General features: G+C 39.2%; 2 protein-coding genes across 5 annotated transcripts in view; one reads left to right on the top strand and one right to left on the bottom strand.

The window, feature by feature from the left end:
- The first annotated feature begins 198 nt into the window (after positions 1 to 198).
- On the top strand, positions 199 to 15793 carry SLC35A5 (solute carrier family 35 member A5). 4 transcript variants are annotated; one of them, XM_042460515.1, is made up of 7 exons: positions 199 to 1078; positions 1811 to 1874; positions 3168 to 3266; positions 4806 to 4939; positions 5886 to 5953; positions 9168 to 9957; positions 12794 to 15793. In XM_042460515.1, the coding sequence occupies exons 1-7, from the start codon at positions 1007 to 1009 to the stop codon at positions 12860 to 12862; spliced, it is 1296 nt and encodes a 431-aa protein (XP_042316449.1). In that variant the 5' UTR covers positions 199 to 1006; the 3' UTR covers positions 12863 to 15793. The 4 variants fall into 4 exon arrangements, with proteins under 4 accessions (XP_042316449.1, XP_042316451.1, XP_042316448.1 ...); XM_042460517.1 differs by having other exon boundaries at positions 199 to 1037; positions 1811 to 1963; positions 9168 to 9523; positions 12794 to 12937; XM_042460514.1 differs by having other exon boundaries at positions 200 to 1037; positions 1811 to 1963.
- A 3763-nt stretch (positions 15794 to 19556) lies between these two features.
- The window catches only part of CCDC80 (coiled-coil domain containing 80), a 28025-nt gene continuing 25311 nt past the window's right edge, over positions 19557 to 22270 (bottom strand). The window contains exon 8 of the mRNA XM_042459402.1: positions 19557 to 20432. Coding sequence (XP_042315336.1) covers positions 20086 to 20432 — 347 coding nt within the window. The 3' untranslated portion in view covers positions 19557 to 20085. The remainder of the gene's footprint in view (positions 20433 to 22270) is intronic.

Genomic DNA, 22270 nt, shown 5'->3' with positions numbered 1-22270 from the left:
CCTCCGCTCTTGCGCAGCCGCAACAGAGGCCCCCTGTGCCCTGTAAGAGAATTGTGGACTTCGGCTCCCAGAAGCCTCTGCCACGTTGGCCAATGGCGTGGGATTCTGGGAGCTGAAGTCCAAAACAATCCCCTTAAAGAGAGCACACAGATTGGGGGGAAAATCATGGGATGGCTTTTTATATGGGGTGTTTATATATGTTTTTATATAGGTTTATACAGAGTGTTTGCTTATGTATTTTTATATGGGTTGTTTATATATGGGTTTATACGGGGTGTTATAGGTTGATATGGGCTGTTTATATATGGGTTTATATGGAGTGTTTATGTTTTTATGTCGGGTGGCTATATATATTTTTATATGGGGTGTTTATCTGTTTTTATATGGCATATTTGTATGGATATATATGGGGTGTTATATGGGGTTTTTATATGGGGTGTTTATATGGGTCTCTATGGGGTTTTTATATGGGGCGTTTATTTGGAGTGTTAGTGGTCCGGTCCCTAAACTGTGCTCTTTAAGGGAATGTTGGACTTCAGCTCCCAGAATCCCAGAATAAGACTGAAGGGAAGATTGTAACTGAACAAGAAAATGGCTTTGTGTGCAAATGGTTTTGTTTTGCTCCTTGCTAGGGAATTCTGGGAATGATTTTGTTTGCAAATGGTGTGTTGATTTGTTTTATATTTAAATAAAATTCATTTTTTAAAAAATTGTTAAAATTAAACAGTGAAAACTTCACATACAAAAACAATGTAAAATTACAAACATTAAGACCACAATATTAATAAAAACAATTATTCTCTTGCATATTGCTTATTCTATACCTTTACCATCTCTAGAACCATCTTTCCCATATTGACTACTCTAGACTTTCCTATCTCTAGGGGCATTTTCCACATATTGGTTGCTCTATTCTTTTCCTATCTCTAGATGCACCGCCGCTTCCGGTTTCCTCGCCGCCTGCTTCTCTCTAGACTGAGTGGCTGAGGCTTCCGCGCATGCGCAGATGAAGGAAGCGCTGGCCAAGGCTGGAGCAGGTGAGAGTGATGCCTGCAGAGCAGAAAGGAGGTGCTGCCAGGTAAACCAGCCCTTAGGAGACCTTCATATAAAGACAGTGCCTCCTCATTTGGGTTATTTAATAAGAGCAAAGCCCTTTCTATTGGGGCTGCATCCACACTGCATAAATAATCCAGTTTGAGAGTGCTTTAGCTGCCATGGCTCCATGTTAGGGAATTCTGGGAATGGTAGTTTGTGGTGGACCCAGAGGTGGACCCAGAGGATTAGCATGGAGCCAGACCATGCTGATCATCTTAGCCAAGCAGCCGCACATATCCTCTGAAAATGGGAAGATCATCCTAAATCAGATTTTATTTTAGCCCCAACTTCAGTCAGCAGCTGCCTCGCCTTCAAGATGTCCATTGGGAGTACTGACCTGTCTCTTGTTCACTTAACTGTAGCATGATATATGTGTAATGAATGGAGTGTTTTCCTTTTGTGAGGATGAAATAACAGGGAAAGCTGGATATGTGAAAGCAGTTTGCAGCAATCAAATGCATTGGGCCCTTTGTATCCACTGGTATTTGGTTCCTACGGGTACCAAAATCCATGGATGCTCAAGTCGCATTAAATACAATGGCATAACGAAGCTGTGTCCCTTATATAAAATGGCAAAAGCAAGGTTTGCTTTTGGAACTTACATATTTTTTTGAATATTTTCAAGCCATGGAAGCTTGAATCCAAATAATAAAATGGATGCTGTTGTTCCTCCGAAAGGACCTGCCTGATAAGTTCTCTGCTTTACTGTTCAAAGGCCACAGACAACGAGGCAACAGAATGGAGTCCAAGTCTGGCAGCCAGGCTTCTCGGTTGTTCAGGTCAGCCGTATACACATTCCTCTTAGGAGGCACCTTTATTGCCTTGGGGTCAAGTCGTATCCTTCTGATGAAATACTCTGCTAATGAAGGTATGCATTTGTCAGCATGCAAATGTGGCCTTCAGATGCTCTCTGAATGTATGATATGAGATTATAGCATCAGACTGTGTAGTCCTAATGTCACAAGGTTATGTGTTAATCTTGGTTCTTTCCTCAGTGTGAGTAACACAGGGCTTGTAGGCGGTATGTGATCTTTTCTCCCTATTAGCTGGGGTACCTACTGTGACATCGTAATACTGAGGCTGGTTCAGAAGGTACAATTAGTGGTAGTACGTGACTAGTTTAATAATGGGACTCTATTACCATGTACATACACTTAGCATATACATTGGGCCATTAATATTAGCATCTCCTGGGATTTGGTTCCAAGACTCCGCCTAAATAGCAAAATCTGTGAATACTCAAGTCCCATTATATACACAGTGACATAGTAAAATGGTGTCCCTTATATAAAATAGCAAAATCAAGGTTTGCTTTTTGGAACTTGTAAAATATTTTCAAACCATGGATAGTCTAATCCTTTGATATAGAGGGCCAACTGTACATACGATATTTACGCTAAAAGATTTACAGTGATGGCTAATTTGCTATTGAACCAAGGTGTATTAGTGTTCAGAGGCTTATATAGCACTAGAACAGGTTAGCAAGGAATGCCATCCCCTATACCAGTCTACTAATCCACTGTAATCTTTAGGGGAAGCCTATGGATACAGAGAGAGGCCTTTTTTGTCCTCTCCTCTGCAGTATGTCTGGCCCTCAGTGCTGATCTGCCTTTGGCATTATTGAAAATATATATTTTTATTTTGACTTTCCACTAGCCCTGAACTATGTCAAAGTATTTAATTTATTTCATAATTGTGTTTATATTGAACTGTTGAAGCGTTCTCAGGGAATTTGTGATTGTCATCTGGCTGTCTGGTAATGTTTGATGTGATTTGCTTTTATATCTGATGTTTTTTAATTTGTCTTTTCTTTCCTACATTGTAATTTTAATCTATTCCTCTATCTAATTGTTATTACTTTTAGAGTGTACGCCTCGGACAGACTTTTATATATTCCTTAATTTTACTGACTTTGTACAGCACTGTGTATAATTACAGCGCTTTAGAAATAAAGTTTAATAATAATAATAATAATAATAACAACAACAACTGTTGCAGCTTTGGCATTCATGCAAAGTAATATTTCTAGAGTAGTATTTGTAATGACACTAATTTACTCTGTTTTTCTTCAGATAATAAATATGATTACCTTCCTGCAACTGTAAATGTGTGTTCAGAACTGGTTAAATTGGTTCTCTGTCTGATTATGGCACTTTGGGTAACTAGGAAAGGTAAGCTTTTACAGTTAGATACTTACATGGTATTTAGCAGGGTGCATGGCTTCTGCAATTGCTGGGTGTATGTCAGTGCAATTTAGGGAATGTATACATATATTAATCTGGCCTTGTTCTTTACTAACAATATAAAGTGTCTATGTTGATACAGGGTCGTTGCTTTGAAAACTGCAGCAGCAGTATTAAAATGTCTGTTTCTGCCTTAAAAAGTCTGTATAGTATGAAGAAGTCCAGTATATGAATATAAAGTAATTCTTCCTATTCTCTTCATTCTCTTTATCTTTTATATGTGTTTTAACAAATGTGTGGTGGTTTATGAGACTGCGCAAGAATGTATGCGCAGTCACATGCCTCTAACACACTAATTTCACCTATCAGCCTTTCATTCAACCATATGCATGACATTTCTGTAGACTCTAAAAAGTTGGAATTAATTAGTTATAAGCAATGTTTTTAAATAAAGCATTAAAGTTTGAGAACATTCTTGATTCAAGCAAACATACCAATTAGTATTCATCTTGCTGGCCCTTTCATTTGTCAAGCATATACTAAAAATTTTAATTGCTTGACATGCTTATCAAGATAAGTGTGCAGCACTTGAACCTTAAGCTTTAACGAAGATGGCATACTTTTTATTGCACATAAATAAAATTTCACAGGTAATACATATTAATATCTTCCCCCCCTTGGTTCCCATGGTTAGCAGCCAATACTGGTTGTTCAGTGGGCATAAACATGAGAAGAGGCCCTGCAGGGTTAGACTACAGTTCATCTAGTCTAGTTTCCCTTAGTGGCCAAACAGACGCCTCTGAGATGCCTACAGGAGGCCTTCAGTAGCCTTCTTCCATGTTGCCTTTCCAAGAACTGGTACCATGCTGCCTGTGAGCTTACAGATTCCATATAGCTGCTGAAGTATTCATCCATGAATGTATTTAATTCATCCTTGTCTGAGAGACCCAGTTTACTCTTTGCCAAATGTTTATATTATGACTTTACCATTTAATTTTCACTTGCTGAACTTTTTGTTTGAAAAAAATCCTGTGCTTAGTGTGAAGGTTCTGTACTTGGAAATCAGCCTTTGGCAACCTCCAGTTTTTCAGGTGGGAGGACTTTCATTAGATATCTGAATGTACAAATCTGCTTTGTAAAGTTAAGAAATAAGATCAGATGTGCTGGATTAGACCAAAGACCCATCTATGAACCGTAACCAACTATTATCCCAACAAGAAATACACAAGCAGGACATGAGTGTCCTAGATCTTCTTGCTTGTGTTCCCTAACAAGGAACTACGGAGATGGGTTTTCAGAAATCATAGCTTCATCCATTCACTTGAAATATCCTTTGAGGAAAGCATGGTAGTGTTCAATATTTGAGGTTACATATTTTCCCAAATTTTCTGATTACTGGAAATTGTGATGCTTTGTATTTCACAGAAACTACTAACGGTGATAGTAGAGATTAAGTAAATTTATATATTAGTTACTAAATGCACTAAAGCATTTTCCCCGCTTCTCCTTAATTTATTCCCTTTCTAGGAGGATATTCTCATGGTGGATTTGGCTGCAGCTCCTGGAGACAGTTGTATAGCTACATTAAGTGGTCAATTCCTGCCTTCCTTTATTTTCTGGATAACCTGATTGTCTTCTATGTATTGTCCTACCTCGCACCAGTAAGTAACACTTCAAAAATGAAGGAGTGATGTCTGTCCTGAAAATTGTAATAAAGAGATAATTTGTCTAATGCCTGTAAGTAGCCTCTGCCAAACTGAGGTAAAGTCAGGAGATTGCAGACAGGCTTTCTTTCTCAGCTTTGTTGTTGTTGTTGTTGTCGTGGCCACCTGTCTGCCTGAAATTGCAATGTCCCAATGATTGAACTGGATTTTTAAGGAGACTTTGCCAGATCTGCAGTATCAGCTAAGAGATGAGCACAGCAAAATACATTTTGGTTGTTTTTCAAGTGAAACTTAAGTTTCTTTATTTAAAAATGTTTATAAATCTCTTTGATCTGATGAATTCAACACGATGTACAAATATTAACAAAAAGTAAAATATGCACAATACACAAAACTACAATACAGTATTTCTGGTGTCTGTGAAGTAGATTATGTTTGACTACCCAGAGAATGTCTGCAGAAATAGGTAAACTTTCAGCATTTGTCCAAAAATGGCTGGAGCATGTCAAATTTCAGAGGGAACAATACTCCACACAAAGACTATCACAACACTAAAAGCTCTGCTCTGAGCTGCAGTGGACTTAACATCAGGGATGTGACATGACCAAGGGAGCGCCTTTAGATTTTCTCTAGACTATAAACCCAAGATGATTTCTTTGGTATATAAGACAAATAGATGACAGTTAATGCTAAGGGAATTTTACTGTATGTTCATTATAGATATTGTCCAGCAATGTGCTGGAAGCTGGAGGCAGGCTGAAACAGTTTGCTCATGCTAGGTTTATTTTTAGTAGGGACAGTAGCAGACTGTTATACTGCTAGGTGTAGTACTAGTCTTCTTGATGGTTAGTTTTTTTTTAAAAAAGGATTGTCAGTTGGTGGATATTCTATTATTAAGCTGCATTTGGCATATAATTTGATTCCTTGCCTTCTTTTTTACTAGGCCATGGCTGTATTGTTCTCAAATTTTGTCATCATAACAACGGCTCTCCTGTTCAGAATTGTGCTGAAGTGAGTAGCTATAGAAGTATGTTTCCATCTGGCATTTTGTTGTTTCCTTTGTTGATATTCAATTTTGTCTAGTTTTTGTTAAAGCAATTTTAATCCAGAGTCTTAAGGTATTAAAACTAAATGGCAAGTCCAAAAAACATCTAGAACTTAAACCTGAGCCGACTTCAAGAGGTACTAATTCTGCCACCAATATCACAAATTAGTTTGTAGCCAGGAGCAGCTAATCCCTCCAGCACATAGGCTGTTTTCTGCAACATTTTTTTGCTTATATTTTCTTATTTTCTTTTTTCTGGATTTCACTTACCTGGCTTGCAAATCTAGGGAGTTTATCGCATCGCGTTCCGAGAACATTTTTGGAACCCGATTGGAACAGAACACTTTCAACTTTACCGCACGTTTTTGTTCCCATCGGGTTCTACATACCCCTCAAAGTGTTCCATATGTGTTCCTCGGAGGGAACGGATAAGAAAGTGATCCAAGCTTGTGGAAACGTTTTTAAAACGGTCCAAGAAATGTCAGAGCGGTAATGTAATCCGTTCTTACTTCTGTTCCCATGTTCTGCCTTGTTGTGATTGGCTGAAAGGACTTCCCTCCCTGCATTCTGTTTCCCAAGCTCTAGCCTGGCTATGGATGGGGCTCCTCGTCTGCAGAGTCCTCCAAAGCCTGGCTGGCGCTTGAGAGAGGCTGTCTCCCCAGCTCTAGCCTGGCTATGGATGGGGCTCCTCGATTGCAGAGTCCTCCAAAGCCTGGCTGGAGCTTGAGAGAGGCTGTCTCCCAAGCTCTAGCCTGGCCCTGGCTGGGGCTCCTCGACTGCAGAGTCCTCCAAAGCCTGGCTGGAGCTTGAGAGAGGCTGTCTCCCCAGCTCCAGCCTGGCCCTGGCTGGGGCTCCTTGTCTGCAGAGTCCTCCAAAGCCTGGCTGGAGCTTGAGAGAGGCTGTCTCCCAAGCTCTAGCCTGGCCCTGGCTGGGGCTCCTCGTCTGCAGAGTCCTCCAGCGCCTAGCTGGAGCTTGAGAGAGGCTGTCTCCCCAGCTCCAGCCTGGCTCTGGATGGGGCTCCTCGATTGCAGAGTCCTCCAAAGCCTGGCAGGGACTTGAGAGAGGCTGTCTCCCCAGCTCTAGCCTGGCCCTGGACAAGGTTTAAAAATGTAGGACCTTCTTTTTAAAATTTCCTGGCCAGGAATTTTTTTTTAAAAGTGCTACATTTTAAAACATTGTCCTACATTTTCCCAGTTTTGAGGTCCCCAGGGATGGCAACCCTATGTTTATGTATATGTATAACATTTATATATATATGTGTGTGTGTGTGTGTGTGTGTGTGTCTAAAAGTATACATACAATATATATACAATATACATATTTTAAATATGTAATATATACAAAATATATATTATATATAATATAAATATATTATACACAATATATACATATATATATATATATATATATATATATATATAATAATCTTTATTTATACCCCGCCTTTCCACAATGTGATCAAGGCGGCTTACAGGTAAAAGACAATAAATTACAAGTTAAAATATTACATATAAAAATTAAAACATCGATAGAGGAGTAGGGACGGGAAACAAACAATCAAAATATCAGGGCAAGAATAGAACAACAACTTTAAGATAGTTGGGGCAAAAAACAAATTACTAAGGTGGGAATGCCAGCTGAAATAAGTGAGTTTTTAGATCTTTTTTAAAAGAAAGTAACGATGCAGAGGAACGAAGCTGTGCAGGAAGCTTGTTCCACAAAGTGGGGGCAAAGATAGTAAAGGCCCTCTGTGAGGTCGTTACAAAGCGAGACTTAGGGACCTCCAACAGGTTGGCCCCAGATGTTCTGAGTGTGCGGGGCGGACTGTATGGGGAGAGGCGGTCCTCCAAGTACCCTGGACCCAAGCCATTTAGGGCTTTATAGGTCAACACCAACACCTTGTATTGAGCTCGGAAGCTCAATATATATATATGTATATATAGATTGCGGACTATATGTGTGTATACATGTGTGTGTGTCTATATGTATCTTGTATATAAAAAGATTAGGTTGTGTTTGCACAAATATCTCCTTGTAAAAGCCTTTTGTTCTGTGTATGTGGTACTCATGAACAAGAATACACTGTTACAAATACGCATGTGCAAATATTGAAACGTTCTCATACTTATCACGCTTCCTATAAGGACAAATGCGGTAAGTTGTGTTCCCGTTACGTTCTCGGAACGCTTTACATTTTCGAATGCGATAATATCCGTTCCCATAACGTTACATCTTGAAACGTTTTGGGAACAGAATAGAAACGTTTCAGGCACTGATGCGATAACCTTCTAGGTCTAGGAGATAAGACTGTCCCCATAAAGCAGAGTTGGGAGCCTTGATTGGTCCAAGGGCCCATTAGTAGTAAGTTCTTTATTCGGTCATTGACCAATATAAAATATAATAAATAAAATGATAATAAAATAATAATTGTACAGTACAATTATTAAAACAGGGTTCAAAAAACAAACATCAGTCCAACTCCACCAGCAATCATCAGTTGTCACCAGCCAGTCCAAGGGCCAGTTTTGCCCCCTCTCCTGGTGGAACACACTGTAAGGTTTTCCTGGTTGACACTGAAATTCAGCAGTGCACTTTTTGAGAGGGTGTGCAAAAAAGCCCTTGGATCTATCATGATATTTTAGCCAAGGCATATGTAGATTTGAATAAGTGCAGCCCATTCTTATTAAAACCATTATATAGTTTGTACATTTTTTAAAAAAAGCCAGAACATAGTTTGAATTGTGATATCAGGTTGTTCTAAACTGGAGATTGTTGCTCAAGGTTTTTACTATAGCACCCCTTTAGTTCTCTGTTTTGGGATTTATAGATCTTGTTGTTGTGTGCCTTCAAGTCATTTCTGATTTATGGCGAACCTATCATGGGATTTTCTTGGCAAGTTTCGTCAGAGGGAGTTTGCCATTGCTACGTATTGCCATTCTTTGAGGCCGAGAGATTGTGACTTGCCCAAGGTTACCCAGTGTGTTAATTTTAGCACTAGGTAATTTGTTGCCTGGTGTATTGCTGGAACATGCTAACACTTCTGCCTTTGCAAAACGAACAGAAAAGAAAAAGATGGGCATTATATTTCTAGCCTTCACTTGTTCTCTTTGGGATTGATTTATCAGGATTGTTTCATATTTGTCTATGTATGCTGAACGAGTCTGTCTTCTCTACACACAGGCGGCAAGTCTCCTGGGTACAGTGGGCATCTCTGCTGATTTTGTTCCTGTCTATTGTAGCCCTGACTACAGGGACAGGAAGTGACAAAAATAGTTTGGCTGTGCATGGTTTTCACCATGACATCTTTTTCAGCCACTCAAACAGCTGCTTGCAGTATACCAGGCCGGAGGAAGAGTGCTGGGGAAGTGAGAACTGTACAACAAGGTGGTCTTTCCCCAGTTTCAGCTGGAATGTCACCGCTGCCACAGGCACTTCAAGAACAGTTCGACTTGGCCTGGGACATTTGCTGATACTAGTACAGTGCTTCATCTCTGCCATGGCCAATATCTACAATGAAAAAATATTGAAAGAAGGAGGTCAGTTCAGCGAAAACATTTTTGTACAAAACACCAAGCTATACCTCTTTGGAGCTATGTTTAATGGCCTGATGCTGAGCCTGCGTCCTGAAAACAGGCGCCGCATAGAATACTGTGGCTTCTTCTATGGCCACAATGCCTTCTCTGTGGCCCTTATTTTTGTCACTGCCTTTTTGGGGCTGTCGGTGGCTTTCATTTTGAAATTCCGGGACAACATGTTTCATGTTCTGACCGCCCAAGTTACCACTGTCATCATCACTACAGTGTCTGTCTTTGTTTTTGATTTTAAACCTTCTCTTGAGTTCTTCCTGGAGGCTCCTGTAGTACTTTTGTCCATATTTATCTACCATTCCAGCAGCCCTCGATCTGTGGAATATACAGCTCAATGGGAGAGGAGCAAACTCAGTGGAGGTGCATGGGAGCGCTCCAGTGGGGTAAGGCTTTGGAAAGTTTTCCTCCAGGACCCTATTACATGAACAGCTTTTGCTTTCATGGTTTAACTAGTGCCTTCCTACTATTTATGTGTGGTCATGAACCAATTCTACAATGCTTTTCCCCAGTCTCCTCACTGTAGTAAATTTGTTTCTGAAAACTGGCAGTAGAGGATGCTGCTGTGGTACCTGTTAGGCTGTGGAACAAAGCACCACAAATGCTTCATTTTCTTCACTATACACAGATTAACATGGAAATCACTCCTCCTTATCCAGGGTCACACAGTATATACCCAACTCTCTTCCATGCCAGCATTCTCTGAAGATGCCAGTCACAGATGCTGGTGAAATGTCAGGAATAAACTCTTCTAGAATATGGCCACATAGCCTGAAAAACCCACAAAAAACTATAGCTTCATTTTCTCTCTCTCCCTGCTTTGGAAGAAGTACCTGTGTTTTAAACATCTGGGATGTCACAGCATAGGCCAGTTTTTCTGATGGAGCACTGGTACAACAACACTTAAGTCAGCAGCTGTTGCTGTAGCATTATAGGAGAAGGGAGCCAACAGCCTGTGAGCCATTTGTGTTCTTTATTTTCCCTGCACTCTCCCTGGAGGTGTACCTGTTCAGAAAGGACAACAATATAGTTAGTTCAAAACACTGAAATGAGAGATCCAGTTCTTCCCCTGTGCAAAAGTTTGGAACTTTGGCCTTACCTTGTCAACTTCACCACTGTACCTCTTTTCCATTGCCCGTGCCTCTATTGTGTTCTTTAGTAGTCAACCTATAGTTCCAGTTCTACATAATGTGGTGTTGTCTCAAAGAGTTACTACCTTTATCAGCAGAGAGAAGATGTTAAATCCCATATGATCATTTGATCCAGTCTTGTAGGTTTCTTTAATGAACTGAACTGTCTTTGCTGATCATAGTGAATTTAAGGAGCTCAGTTTTTTTGTTCTGATAATTTGGCCTAAGATGCTTTAAACCCCGGATGGGCAACTTCAATAGATCCAGGAGCCAATTTTCAGCCCTGGGACTCTCTAGGGGCCATACCTTTAAAAAAAACCCTGAAAGGAAAAGACTTCAAAGCTATAAATGGCTGAAAAATCGATATTTTAAAATGTAAAACAGCACTGGGGTGAGAGACTTGTGACCTATTTAAAAGGTTAGTTGCTGTTATGGAAACTTCCAGAGGAATCTTTTTCTCTGTGCCCACAAAGGAAGTCCACAGGAATCTGGGCAAGGTTGGGGTTCAAAAACAGCCTTGAAGGCCACCAGGGCCACAGCTTGCCCACTTCTGGTACAAACCATTGCACTTTAGATGTCTTGGTTTTATTGTAATATTTTTCAACTGCAGCTTTGCAGCACTCAAAACTGTTAGCCTTGTGTCATAACTGCAGTGTACACTTTAAAATCATGTATTCTGTAGAGCTGGGGGGAAAAGACAAAAAGCACTCTTGAGATAAATCCACAATCCACTGTACAGGGTAATGTTGAATTGAGTCTGTTGATTCAACTGGGGTTAGGTGAGCTTAAACAATGGAAAACCCTTTCTCAAGAAACTTGCCAAGAAAACCCCATGATAGATTCACCCCTTGGTTGACATAAATCAGAAACGACTTGAAGGCACACAACAACAACAAAGGTATGCTTAATGGTATGCCAGATTGGAAACGTTGGACACCAGGGGGCAGTGCTGACAAGAAAAGCTGCTCTTTGAGTAACATTTGTGCACTCATTCCAGTTAGATTTCTGTTGGGTTCAGTTCACAGGTGCATTTCTCCAAAAGTTGTTTTGGTGAAATAAGATTGCTAGAACTTGGAAGTACCATATATACTCGACTATATGTCAACCTCATGTATAACGCAAGGGCAGGTTTTCAGTCCAAAATTAAGGATTTTGCTTTGACCCATGGATAAGTCAAGGGAAAAATTTAGGGACATATAGCAAGGATGAAGCTAAGTAAAACAATGTCAAAGAACTTACAAAATTCTAGCAGATATAACTCTATGTGCATAGTCTTAAGGCTGGATGGATGAGAGAATATAGAGAGTAAGTGCTTCCGGGACAGATTATACTCTTGCTTATCACCAGGGGATGTTTCCTTCTTTTAAATAAGAGTTAAGATACAGTACTTACATTGACTCGTGGATAAGTCATCTCAGGTTTTTTGGGCCAATTTTTGACCTAAATTTCTAGACTTATACAAGAGTATATACAGTATTACTTTTTAATAACTCACAGAATTCCCAAGTCAGCATTACTATGACGGGGCTTCAAGGATTTGCAGAAGAACCAAAAGTCCAAAAGAACACCATTTTGAAGTCCTGGATTTTCCATAGTGAATCTTTTCATGGACTATCAAGTCATAAGTCTAGATGATGTGGACAAAATATGTAAGGAGACGTTTTTCTCCTCTCATAACACTGGAACCTGGAGTCAACTACTGAAGCTAAATGGTGAGCTATTCAGGAAAAATAAAAGGAGTATAATTTCACACAGTACTGTATAATGATAAATTTTGTAGTTCACTCCACATGCGATGATGGAGGCCAACTTGGCCCCAACTTCGACCGCTGTAAAATGCACGAGAATGATAAATCCATTGAGCTTAAGTTAGTAATGATGGGTGTGGTTCATCTCCAGTATCATGGAAAAAGAGTAGTAGGTACTAGCCATACCTTTGATTTATTGAAATCATAAAAGAAATCAACACCAACTTGGGCATGCTGGATAAAATTTCTACTATATTATAAATTAAATAGGTTTTTTTTTATTTATTTAAACAAATCTAGATAAATGCCACCTTTTCACTATCATCCCCTCTTATTTTCTGTAGGATGGAGAAGAACTTGAGAGACTTAACAAGCCGGACAGTGATCACGATTCGGAGGAAGAGGCCTTATAGGAAGGTTTGGATTCTTGAAGTCCAGGTGCACCTCCTGTCAAATTTTGCAATTTGAAATGTGAAGACAGGGAAATTTGATGGACAAGTAGAACAGACTTCTGTCTTATTTTCTTGCTAAGTTGGGATTTTACTTGTTTTTCATCAAGCTGTGCTAGACAGTAAACATCTCTGTGTTAATGGAGGATAAATTAATGGAAGATGAAGAATAATGGATGATACGGTTATCACTGGCTACTGGTCATGATACTAGCACATACTGCCTCCATGATCAAAGACAGCGCATCACTAAATGCTGGGAAGTATTTTTATGCTGTGAAGTGACAATGGGAGAGAGCAATCACCATCATATCCTGCTTGTGAACTTTCCATCAGTACCTTTTCCCTGTGTTATGTCTTTGGCCTGGTCTGGGAGGGGGTGTTTTTATGGAATGAGTCCCATTAAAATCAAGATTTTCTGCTACAGTAAAATGACCACTACAGAATAGAGTCCAGAAGGCTTTGGATACAGAGAAATAACAGTTTCAACTACATACATTAAGACTATTGACTCTTTGGCACCCTTATAAGACTGCTGACTCTTTTACAACTTTGGTGTTGGGGCTGAACAAGATACCTAAGGAGCAAATAGATAGATGGGGCCATCAAGGTACCCTCTTCTAACATTCCAAAAGTACATTTCTCAAACTGTATTTGAACTTTTGTATGCCATAAAGATACAAGGATGAAGTGATTACATTTCATCACATATCAGGAGTGTTTTGCCTATTAAGCATTACTAAACTTGTCTTTGCCACTATGTGTAAATGCTGATGGAAGCTATTGCAGTCTATGGCTTTTGTTGGTTAATACCTCTATGATTTGCTCAATTAAAAATGTGCACTCCTCACATGCACAATTGTGTATTTTGATGTGTATGCCACTTGTTTAATAGCCGCAGCATAGAAATGTAACATTTGAAGTAGCCCCTGGTTATGGATATGGTTGCTATACAATAGCCAACACCATACACATTGCTCATTGAATAAGCTGAAAGGACTGTAAAGTTCTGGGTTTTACAATGCATTATTGTTTCTCCATATACTTAAGCACAAAAGCCATCATTTGGCAATCTAGTATTCTTCCACTAAAATAATTTAAAGTGTACAACAGTTCGTTCAAGAGTACCTTTCCTATCTCAGTACAGCTGGGATTCTAAAGTCATTATTGGTATATAGACATTAATGTTGTTAAACACAAACCTCCCCAACTGTCCTGTGCTGAAAAACACAGCAACAAGATTGGCCTTGCTGAATACCATGCAATGCATAATATTTTACAAACTTTGCTGTTCACACAGAAAGGTGCTTCAGTCAAAATGGTGTCAAACTGTGTTTTCCAAAAGAATTGTGGCTTACCCTGAGCAAATTAGACATGGCAAGGTAGTCAGAAATTATAATCCATACGTAAAAGCGAAGTAGAGTCATATACTTTTCTCAGGATATACTGTAGACATTGGAAGTAGCACAGTCCACACCTCATCTAGAAAGAGTTTCTGATACAGGTTACATTAAAAATGCCAGTAGCTCATTAAAGAAATACAGTATCATCTTCCCTAGGAATTCTGCATTTGGAGAGGCATTTGCAAAGCATGTTGTCCCTTTAGTTTGCCACTTGAAATGGCAACCTGGAGTGCCTTCAAATTTGGTATTGGCTTTATCAGTACTATTGACTTTATTGATACACAAATCTGACTTTTATCCTCTGAGTATGTTCTTAATATCTTTGATGCAAGTGGTACATCCATCTGTGTATGTGTTGCAACCAGAGCTTGGCATATTTATTTATTTATTTATTTTTGGTGTACAGTTCCTCACATAGCTCAGAACACATGCTTAGTGTCCATGCTGGCTGAATAATTTTTAAATCCAAAATAATAACAATGTGCCAAACTCTTGATTCCAAGTGTGTAAAAATACAGCAAAGGAGACAAAATAGACCAGGTAGGAAAAATGACAAAAACAGTTGTAGTAACATATTCTAAAATTTGTAATAATGCATGCAGCTGTTTTGGTATATATGATTAGCGAACATAATGTTTTATAAGTGAACTTCCATCAGTTTTGAAGGCAAGGAAGTGTATAATGGAAATAGGGAGTCTGGCTAAAGCTATAAGCAATTGAGTAGCTAAATCCACATTTGTTCAAGAGGTCAAGGCAGAAATGTTATCTATCTTGCAGAAGTCTTGTGAAGTAGCATGCTTGAAAAATATTAACATAAACACTCCAGTACTATTCTAACAATTCAAGGTGCTGCTTCTAATTGCACAGATAACACATATCTGTCTTAAGTGTTGGGAGAAAAGTCCAGTTTTATTGGCTAGTTCTGATTGTTCTACAACACACCTGAATGGAGCATCCATTTGACCCTACTTTTAATAATAAGTTTTATTTATAAACCGCTTTTCCGCAGTGATCAAAGCGGTGTACAGATAGAAATTGCAATGACAGAATATAAAGTGCAGACTAAAAATTACAATACATAAATAAAACTTTTTACCTAATTGTTTCTTCAAAAATTCTGTCAGAAATAAGAATTTATTTCTGGCATAAGATTAACTTTGAATGTGTTTTTATTTATATTGACATTGGACTTAATTTTGCTTTACTGTGTGTTTTTAAAAAACATAGCCTGATGATTATTGAATAAATGTAATGTTTGCTGTAACAGAATCTGAACTTTTACCAGTTTCTTAAAAATATATACTGTAATGCATTTGCTGAGGAACTCTATCAGATCCCACTACCTGTGCCTGAGATTAAATCAATATGGGATACTTTTTTGTTCTGTATGAATTTTTCTTACTTTGCAGACTAGTATGCCACAGAATCAAATAAACTACCATCTGTGGGGAAAAATGAATTAGTTTTGTGATTATTTTTTTATATATGTGAGGTTGTAGACAGGACTAGAAGATGCTTGAAGTAGGGTCTGTTTAATATCCACTTTCCAAAGCTACAATAAAGGAGAAATCCAACAGGCAGATTGTTAGTGACACAGATAGCTTTACATGTTCAAAGACATAGTTGTGTTAGTCTGCAGTATCAGTATGCAAAGGGATCTTGCAGCACCTGTGATACTTAACTGTGGAAAAGTTGTTGCATGAACTTTCGTAGATTCGATCTACTTCCTCAAATGCAGGTTTATATGTGGTCAGTGACAATATATGAATTGGACTGGTATCTTGTGGGACATAGCACATTGTCTTGAAGGTTATGCGAGGTGGATACCAACTCTGTCTTAGTCATATTTTTAGTACTTTAGATACACTGAAATCTCCTGGGGCAAAAGAATCATAAAATCTGTAATATCTTCAAATATGTGTGCCACTGTTTCTACTTTGTTCAGACCAGGATATGCCCTAAAGAAAGTTAATGTATTTTAAGATTTTGCATTGTACTAACTTGCTTGTATTTGCTTTACATCACAATTTTAGCTTGTTAATTAAAAGAAAGTGCACACAATACAAGACAAACATTTATTTCCCCCTAATAAAGAGAGGCATATATAGGGGAAGTTGTCAAGTGGGAGAGAATAGTAGTATCCCTCCTAATTCTTTGCTACAAATGTCTTCATAACTGTTGCCTTTTATGATATTTTTTAAAATTACTCCTCTTCCCACCCATCCAAGTCTGGAAGTAGCTAGGTTACTGCGGGGGGGGGGGATCTTGGGGGGCACTTAGTTAAGTGAAAGGTAAAGCACGTCTTTCTCTACCTTGAATGTGCCCTCTTGCATTCACATTTACTAGCAGATACATTTAGGAAATGGTTCTTTGTATATAATGACGTTTAGCCGTATAATAGAAAAAACTGTGCTTTGGTTGTCTCATCTGGAATGCAAAAAGAAATTACCTGCAAATGAAGATTCCAGCTGCTTATTTCATTATAACAGTATACCTTGTTTTGCTAAGGAAATAGCTAGTAGTAAAAACTCAATGTCAGAAGTAGGAGTGTAGTAGCATGGTAGACTTTTAGTGCTTTCCACTACATGTAATGTTTTTTAATTGCTTTAGTCGCTTCACTTTGGCCAGTATTACAGCTGTCCTCACTAGCATGATGTTTCCATTCAGTTAAGAAGTAAAAAAACAGGAAGATTTTATAGTGAGACATTCTCAGAGAATTTCCTCCTATAAAATGTTGTGTGCATAAATCTGCCTAGCACTTTTTGCAAGTTAACATTAAATAACTATAGAGGTGATTTGAAACCATATAGACTACCACCCTACTTGTGAATTGTGCATGAAAACCAATAAAAAAAAATTAAGATCCCCACTTCTCAGTTGTAAAAACAAAGTGGTTTGCATTCTTTTTTGGCAAGTTACAATAGATGCTGTATGCAGAGTTTGAATCTGGTACTTCACTGGTGGCTTATTGAGGTTGGAAAATATTTTTTCCTGTTAAACTGTGATGTTTTAGAGTTCCTTCATCTGTGCATTACAGGATGCAATAACTAAATGGATGGGCTTGAGTTAAAATAGTAATGGGAGTAGATGGTGAAGGTTGCTTTGGGTTTCTGAATTCAAAAAAAGTTGTATAGGCTATTCTGTATTTTTACACACGCAACAGTCATCTGCAATCTCCACTTCCTACCTTGAAGCTGCTGGTTCATAGGTCCCAGGTAAGTGGAAATGCTTATCATGACAGGCACTTCACCCAGTTTCAGTAAAAGCACCCATGTAATCAAAAATAGATTAGAATTGTTAACAACTGTCAAGTTGACTTCAATTTATGGCGATCCCATGAATGAGAGACCTCCCACAAGTCACCATATCATCAATTGCACTGTTCAGGTCTTGCAATCTCAGGGCTGTGGCTTCCTTGCCAGAGTCTATCCATTGGGAATGTGGTCTTCCTCTTCTCCTACTGCCTTCTATATTGCCAAGCATTATTGTCTTTTCTTGTGTGCTTTCAAGTCATTTCCGAGTTACGGTAACCCTAAGGCATTTGCCTATCGGGTTTTCTTGGCAAGTTGCTTCAGAGGGAGTTTGCCATTGAGAGTCAATTAATAAAGAAGTAGTGAGTCATGTCTTCTCATGATGTGGCTAAAGTACAATAGTCTCAGTGTAGTTATCTTGGCTTCTAGAGAAGAAGCTAAGAACCTAAAATAGGTTAGAATAGCATTACTCAAAGTGCTAGTCCAGAAGTCATCAGCAGCTGAGTCTTGGAGATTTTCCAGGAAAGAAACAATTGTAGCCAGTGTGCCCAACTAAGGTACTGGCCTCTGGTACCTTGGGGAGGAAAAGTAATTCCTGGTCCCCTATATCAAGCACTGAATTAGAAGACATTTGATAATTATTTCCTTACTTTGCAGTTTATAAATTCACATGGGACATTTTACTGGATGGGACTGGCAGAATGGCTTCTTGCCTACAAGAGCAGAAATTCAAAAAAGCTTTTCTCACATGTACAGGAATCAGGAATGTTGAAAGTGTATATTTGATGGAAAGATGTTAAGCCATTATACAGGCAAATTAACCAGCTGGCCCCAACATATTGAGAGGGTTAAGTTGATCTTTGAAATAGTCTTGATACATAATTATAGAAAGTTGTCTTATAGCAGATTAGAAATTTTTTCATCTAAACCAGTAGTGTCCATTCATATAGGTAGTTGCTTTCTATTGCTTCTTTGTTGTTGTGCAATTTTGATGTGGGTTGTTTTTTTTTAGGGAAACCAATAAGCCACTGAACGAACCTAGCAGGGGAGGAGCCATGATCACTGAACAAACCTGAGAATTTCTGCATAGAAAGTATTGCCTCTGCCACACGTATTGTAGGTCTTTTTTCATCTTGCAAAAGAAATACTAATTCAAATAAGTGATGAGCTGACACAGCAGTCCTTTGTGGGGGGGGATGTGCCAATATATAGGGATGCTGCTTCCTTGGGGTAGAAGAGATGGACCTCATAGTATAGCTGAGATGAAGCTTAAAGCCTTGGGTAAAGAAAGTACAGCCACAGGCTGCCCCTGAATCCCACTTTTGTCCCTGTGAATCTCTAATTTATTAAAAATGGGCCAGTGTTCATGCGATTTTTCACCCCAAACTTGTCCAAAATGCAAGAAAACTATCTGCAAATGTGGTGGTTTGGCTTTCCTGCCCCTCCACCAAAACACTTCCCCACAAATATGCTTTTTCTGCTGAAAACTGGCTAAAAACAGTGACCTGAAGTGGCATGATATTGATTCTGGTGCAGCATAACAGAATGTTAATGTGTATGTGAGAGAGAGGGGGAAAAAATGGGCCCTATTCCCTATGTAGTTGCCCAGTCCTGTTTAAAGTTTCCTTGTTCTCTCACTAATCTGCTCCTCTTCGTTTTGTTTCTTGTTCCTCTTTGTTTCTCAGCTCCCATAGAGTTCTATAAAAGCTTTCCACATGGAAGTAGGATAGTCACTAGGGATCTGGGGAGGAATCATGCCTCCTCATGAAGCATTCTCAGCTCCATGTATGCTGTCTTCAAAATATATATATCCTTTCCTTGACTTGATTGTCTTCCTGCCTACAATGGAGAAAAACAGTATCTGAAAAATGAAACTGCTAAAACAGCTGCTCAGTTTTCACTTAATATTTCACAGTATTGTTTTAGTGATCTTACCATCTTGGTAATTTGTTGGTAAAACTATTACTCTGTGGAGTTTTATAAACAAAGTCCTTTTAGTCAAAGCATTTTTTAAAAATCCTTTAGCACTCAGTTTTCTAAAGGACTTCTTTTGTATTTCTTTCTCAAAAGCTTATCTTTTAAGGGTTACATTTTCTTATACAATCCATTCCATTTCTTCAAGAAAAAAAAATACAAATCACTACTTTCCAATAAATACTTTTCCCCTTCAAGTGAACGGAAAAAGCTTATATAAGTATTAATGTCTACTGTACAGTTTATATCCTGCCTACAGTACAATGTTCATCATCGGAATAGGGAAAGAGGGTATTTATACATACATAGCACCTGATAATACCCTCACATTAAAATGGCTCTAAAATATGAAGGAGTCTTTATTCCATAAGGCATCAGTGATATTAATTTGACCTATTTCACTTCATGGATATGTGTTTCATAGAGAAGGTCAGAGTCCAATATTTATGTATTTTTGTGCCTGAATGCAAGGAACCTGTTCAATGGCCGTGAAAAGATTTCTGTGGCTAGAAGTTTAAAATTTCCAAGGCGTGTACAGTCATAGGTTAAATTGCTAATTTCAGTAGGGGTATCCATGGTGATAACTTTCATGGTGACGATAATCATCTTGGTAACCTTCCTGATACCCTTGGTGATAACCATGGTAGCCATACCCTGCATATTCATCTTCTGGGCATCGCATGCCAAGTGACTGCTGGATAGCCATTTCCTGTCGTCGAAGCTGCATAGAGTCAATCAAATCATATACGATCACCATAGACCACATTGGGGAAGGGTACCAGGATTTGACATTCCCATCTTTTCCAACCAAAAGCATGGAGAAATATTCAGGGCTGATCTGGAAATAATTGCGGATGTCTTTCACCAAATGAGCAGGGACGTCTTCTCTGTCCACACTAGAGCTCCCTAGACAACGTGAGAATGAGAAATAACATCAGTATTTGATTATACACAGGCAAGGTGTTCTGAAATTGTTCAGCCACTTCTTTTATATTAGTATCTCTATATTGGCAAACCGAAATGCACAATATGCTTGCTGCAAGCTTTTGAAGCTCCACTGGCTTCTTCATCAGGCAAGATGTTACATAGTAGACAGGAGAAAAATTTGAGATTTTAGTAAGATGCCTGCATTTTGTTGTTTCTGTCTTTAGTTAATATGGTATGGGAAGGGTATCTTTAGAAGGCTAGCCCCTCCTCCTCTGGCCATGTGGCAGCTGGGCAAAGTCCAGGAAATTTCAAGTCCATTTGCATATCAACAAGGACTCCTCTTCCTGTGTGTCTCCATTCCTGTGAAGCCACAGGCCTCTTTGTAGGCAGAGGACAATGGATTCCTCAAGAAGTCTCCATGTTTTGCATGTTCCCCTCCATTGACTTCTTCATCAGGCTTGCAACAAGTATATTGTGCATTTCAGTTGGCCAATAAAGATATCACTGTTTGGAGGGTTTTTGTTTGAACTTTCTAAATGACCAACACAGCTACCCCTGCATATCTATATTGTTTTTTTTTCAAACTACAGTGGAGTTACATCTAGTTATCATGGGAGTTTCTTTGATAATCTGCTATACTTACAGTCAATAGGCTTTGCATTATTATGTAAGTAAGCATAATGTCTGTCCTTTTTAGGATTGTAGCTGATGAACAAATTATTCTGGAACACCTGAGAGAGTTGGGAATCTCTGGCTCTGCTCTGCAGTGGCTATGTTCCTACCTCTCGGACAGATTCCAGATGGTGATGCTGGGGGACAGTTGCTCCTCTATGAGAGAGCTGACATCTGGCGTCTCTCAGGGCGCCATTCTGTCCCTCATGCTGTATAACATTTACATGAAGCCGCTGGATGAGATAATCCGGAGACATGGAGCAGGGTGTTATCAGTACGCTGATGACACCCAAATCTATTTCTCTATGTCTCGGACTGTTTCAGTTACCAAGGAGGGCATCTCCCCCCTGAATGACTGCCTGAAGTCGGTAATGGATTGGATGAGGGAAAATAGACTTAAGCTGAATCCAAATACTGTAAAACGAAGGTACTCGTGATAGGTAACCCCAATCCGGGTATGGAGATAAGTTCACCAGTTCTAGATGGGGTTACACTTCCCCTGAAAGACTGTGTTCGCAGCTTGGAGGTGCTCCTGGATTCGTCGCTTCAACTATCTTCTCAGATTGATGCGACAGCCAGGAATGCCTGTTATCAGCTTCAGCTGATACGCCAGTTGCGCCCCTACCTGGAGCAGCATGCTCTAGTAACTTCTCGTCTTGATTACTGCAATGCGCTCTACCCATGTCCAGAAGCTCCAATTGATACAAAACATGGCAGCCAGACTGGTCGCCGGAAAATCCAAGTTCGACCATATTACACCTATTTTAAAATCATTACATTGGCTGCCTATTAGCATCTGGGCACAGTACAAGTTGTTGGTTATCACCTATAAAGCCCTACATGGCCTGGTCCAGTCTATTTGAAGGAACGTCTCCTCCCATACAATCCTTCCCGTACACTCCGATCCTCCGGAAAAACCTTTTACAATCTAGAAAGACCAAACTGGCAGTGACCTCCCGGAGGTCCTTCTCTGTCACCGCTCCAAAAACTTGGAATGACCTGCCGGAAGAGATTCACCAATTATCCTCACTCGAGGCTTTTAAAAAGGCGACAAAAACCTTTCTCTTCCGCCTTCCCCGATTGATAATGTCCAGAATCAATTGAATCCGCCTCCTTTTATTATTTCTTATTTGTGGTTTGTCTAG

The sequence above is a fragment of the Sceloporus undulatus genome, chromosome 3 (assembly GCF_019175285.1).
Source record: "Sceloporus undulatus isolate JIND9_A2432 ecotype Alabama chromosome 3, SceUnd_v1.1, whole genome shotgun sequence".
NCBI lineage: Eukaryota > Metazoa > Chordata > Lepidosauria > Squamata > Phrynosomatidae > Sceloporus > Sceloporus undulatus.
Note: the sequence above shows the minus strand (reverse complement) of the source record. Positions and strands in the feature narration are given on the sequence as shown.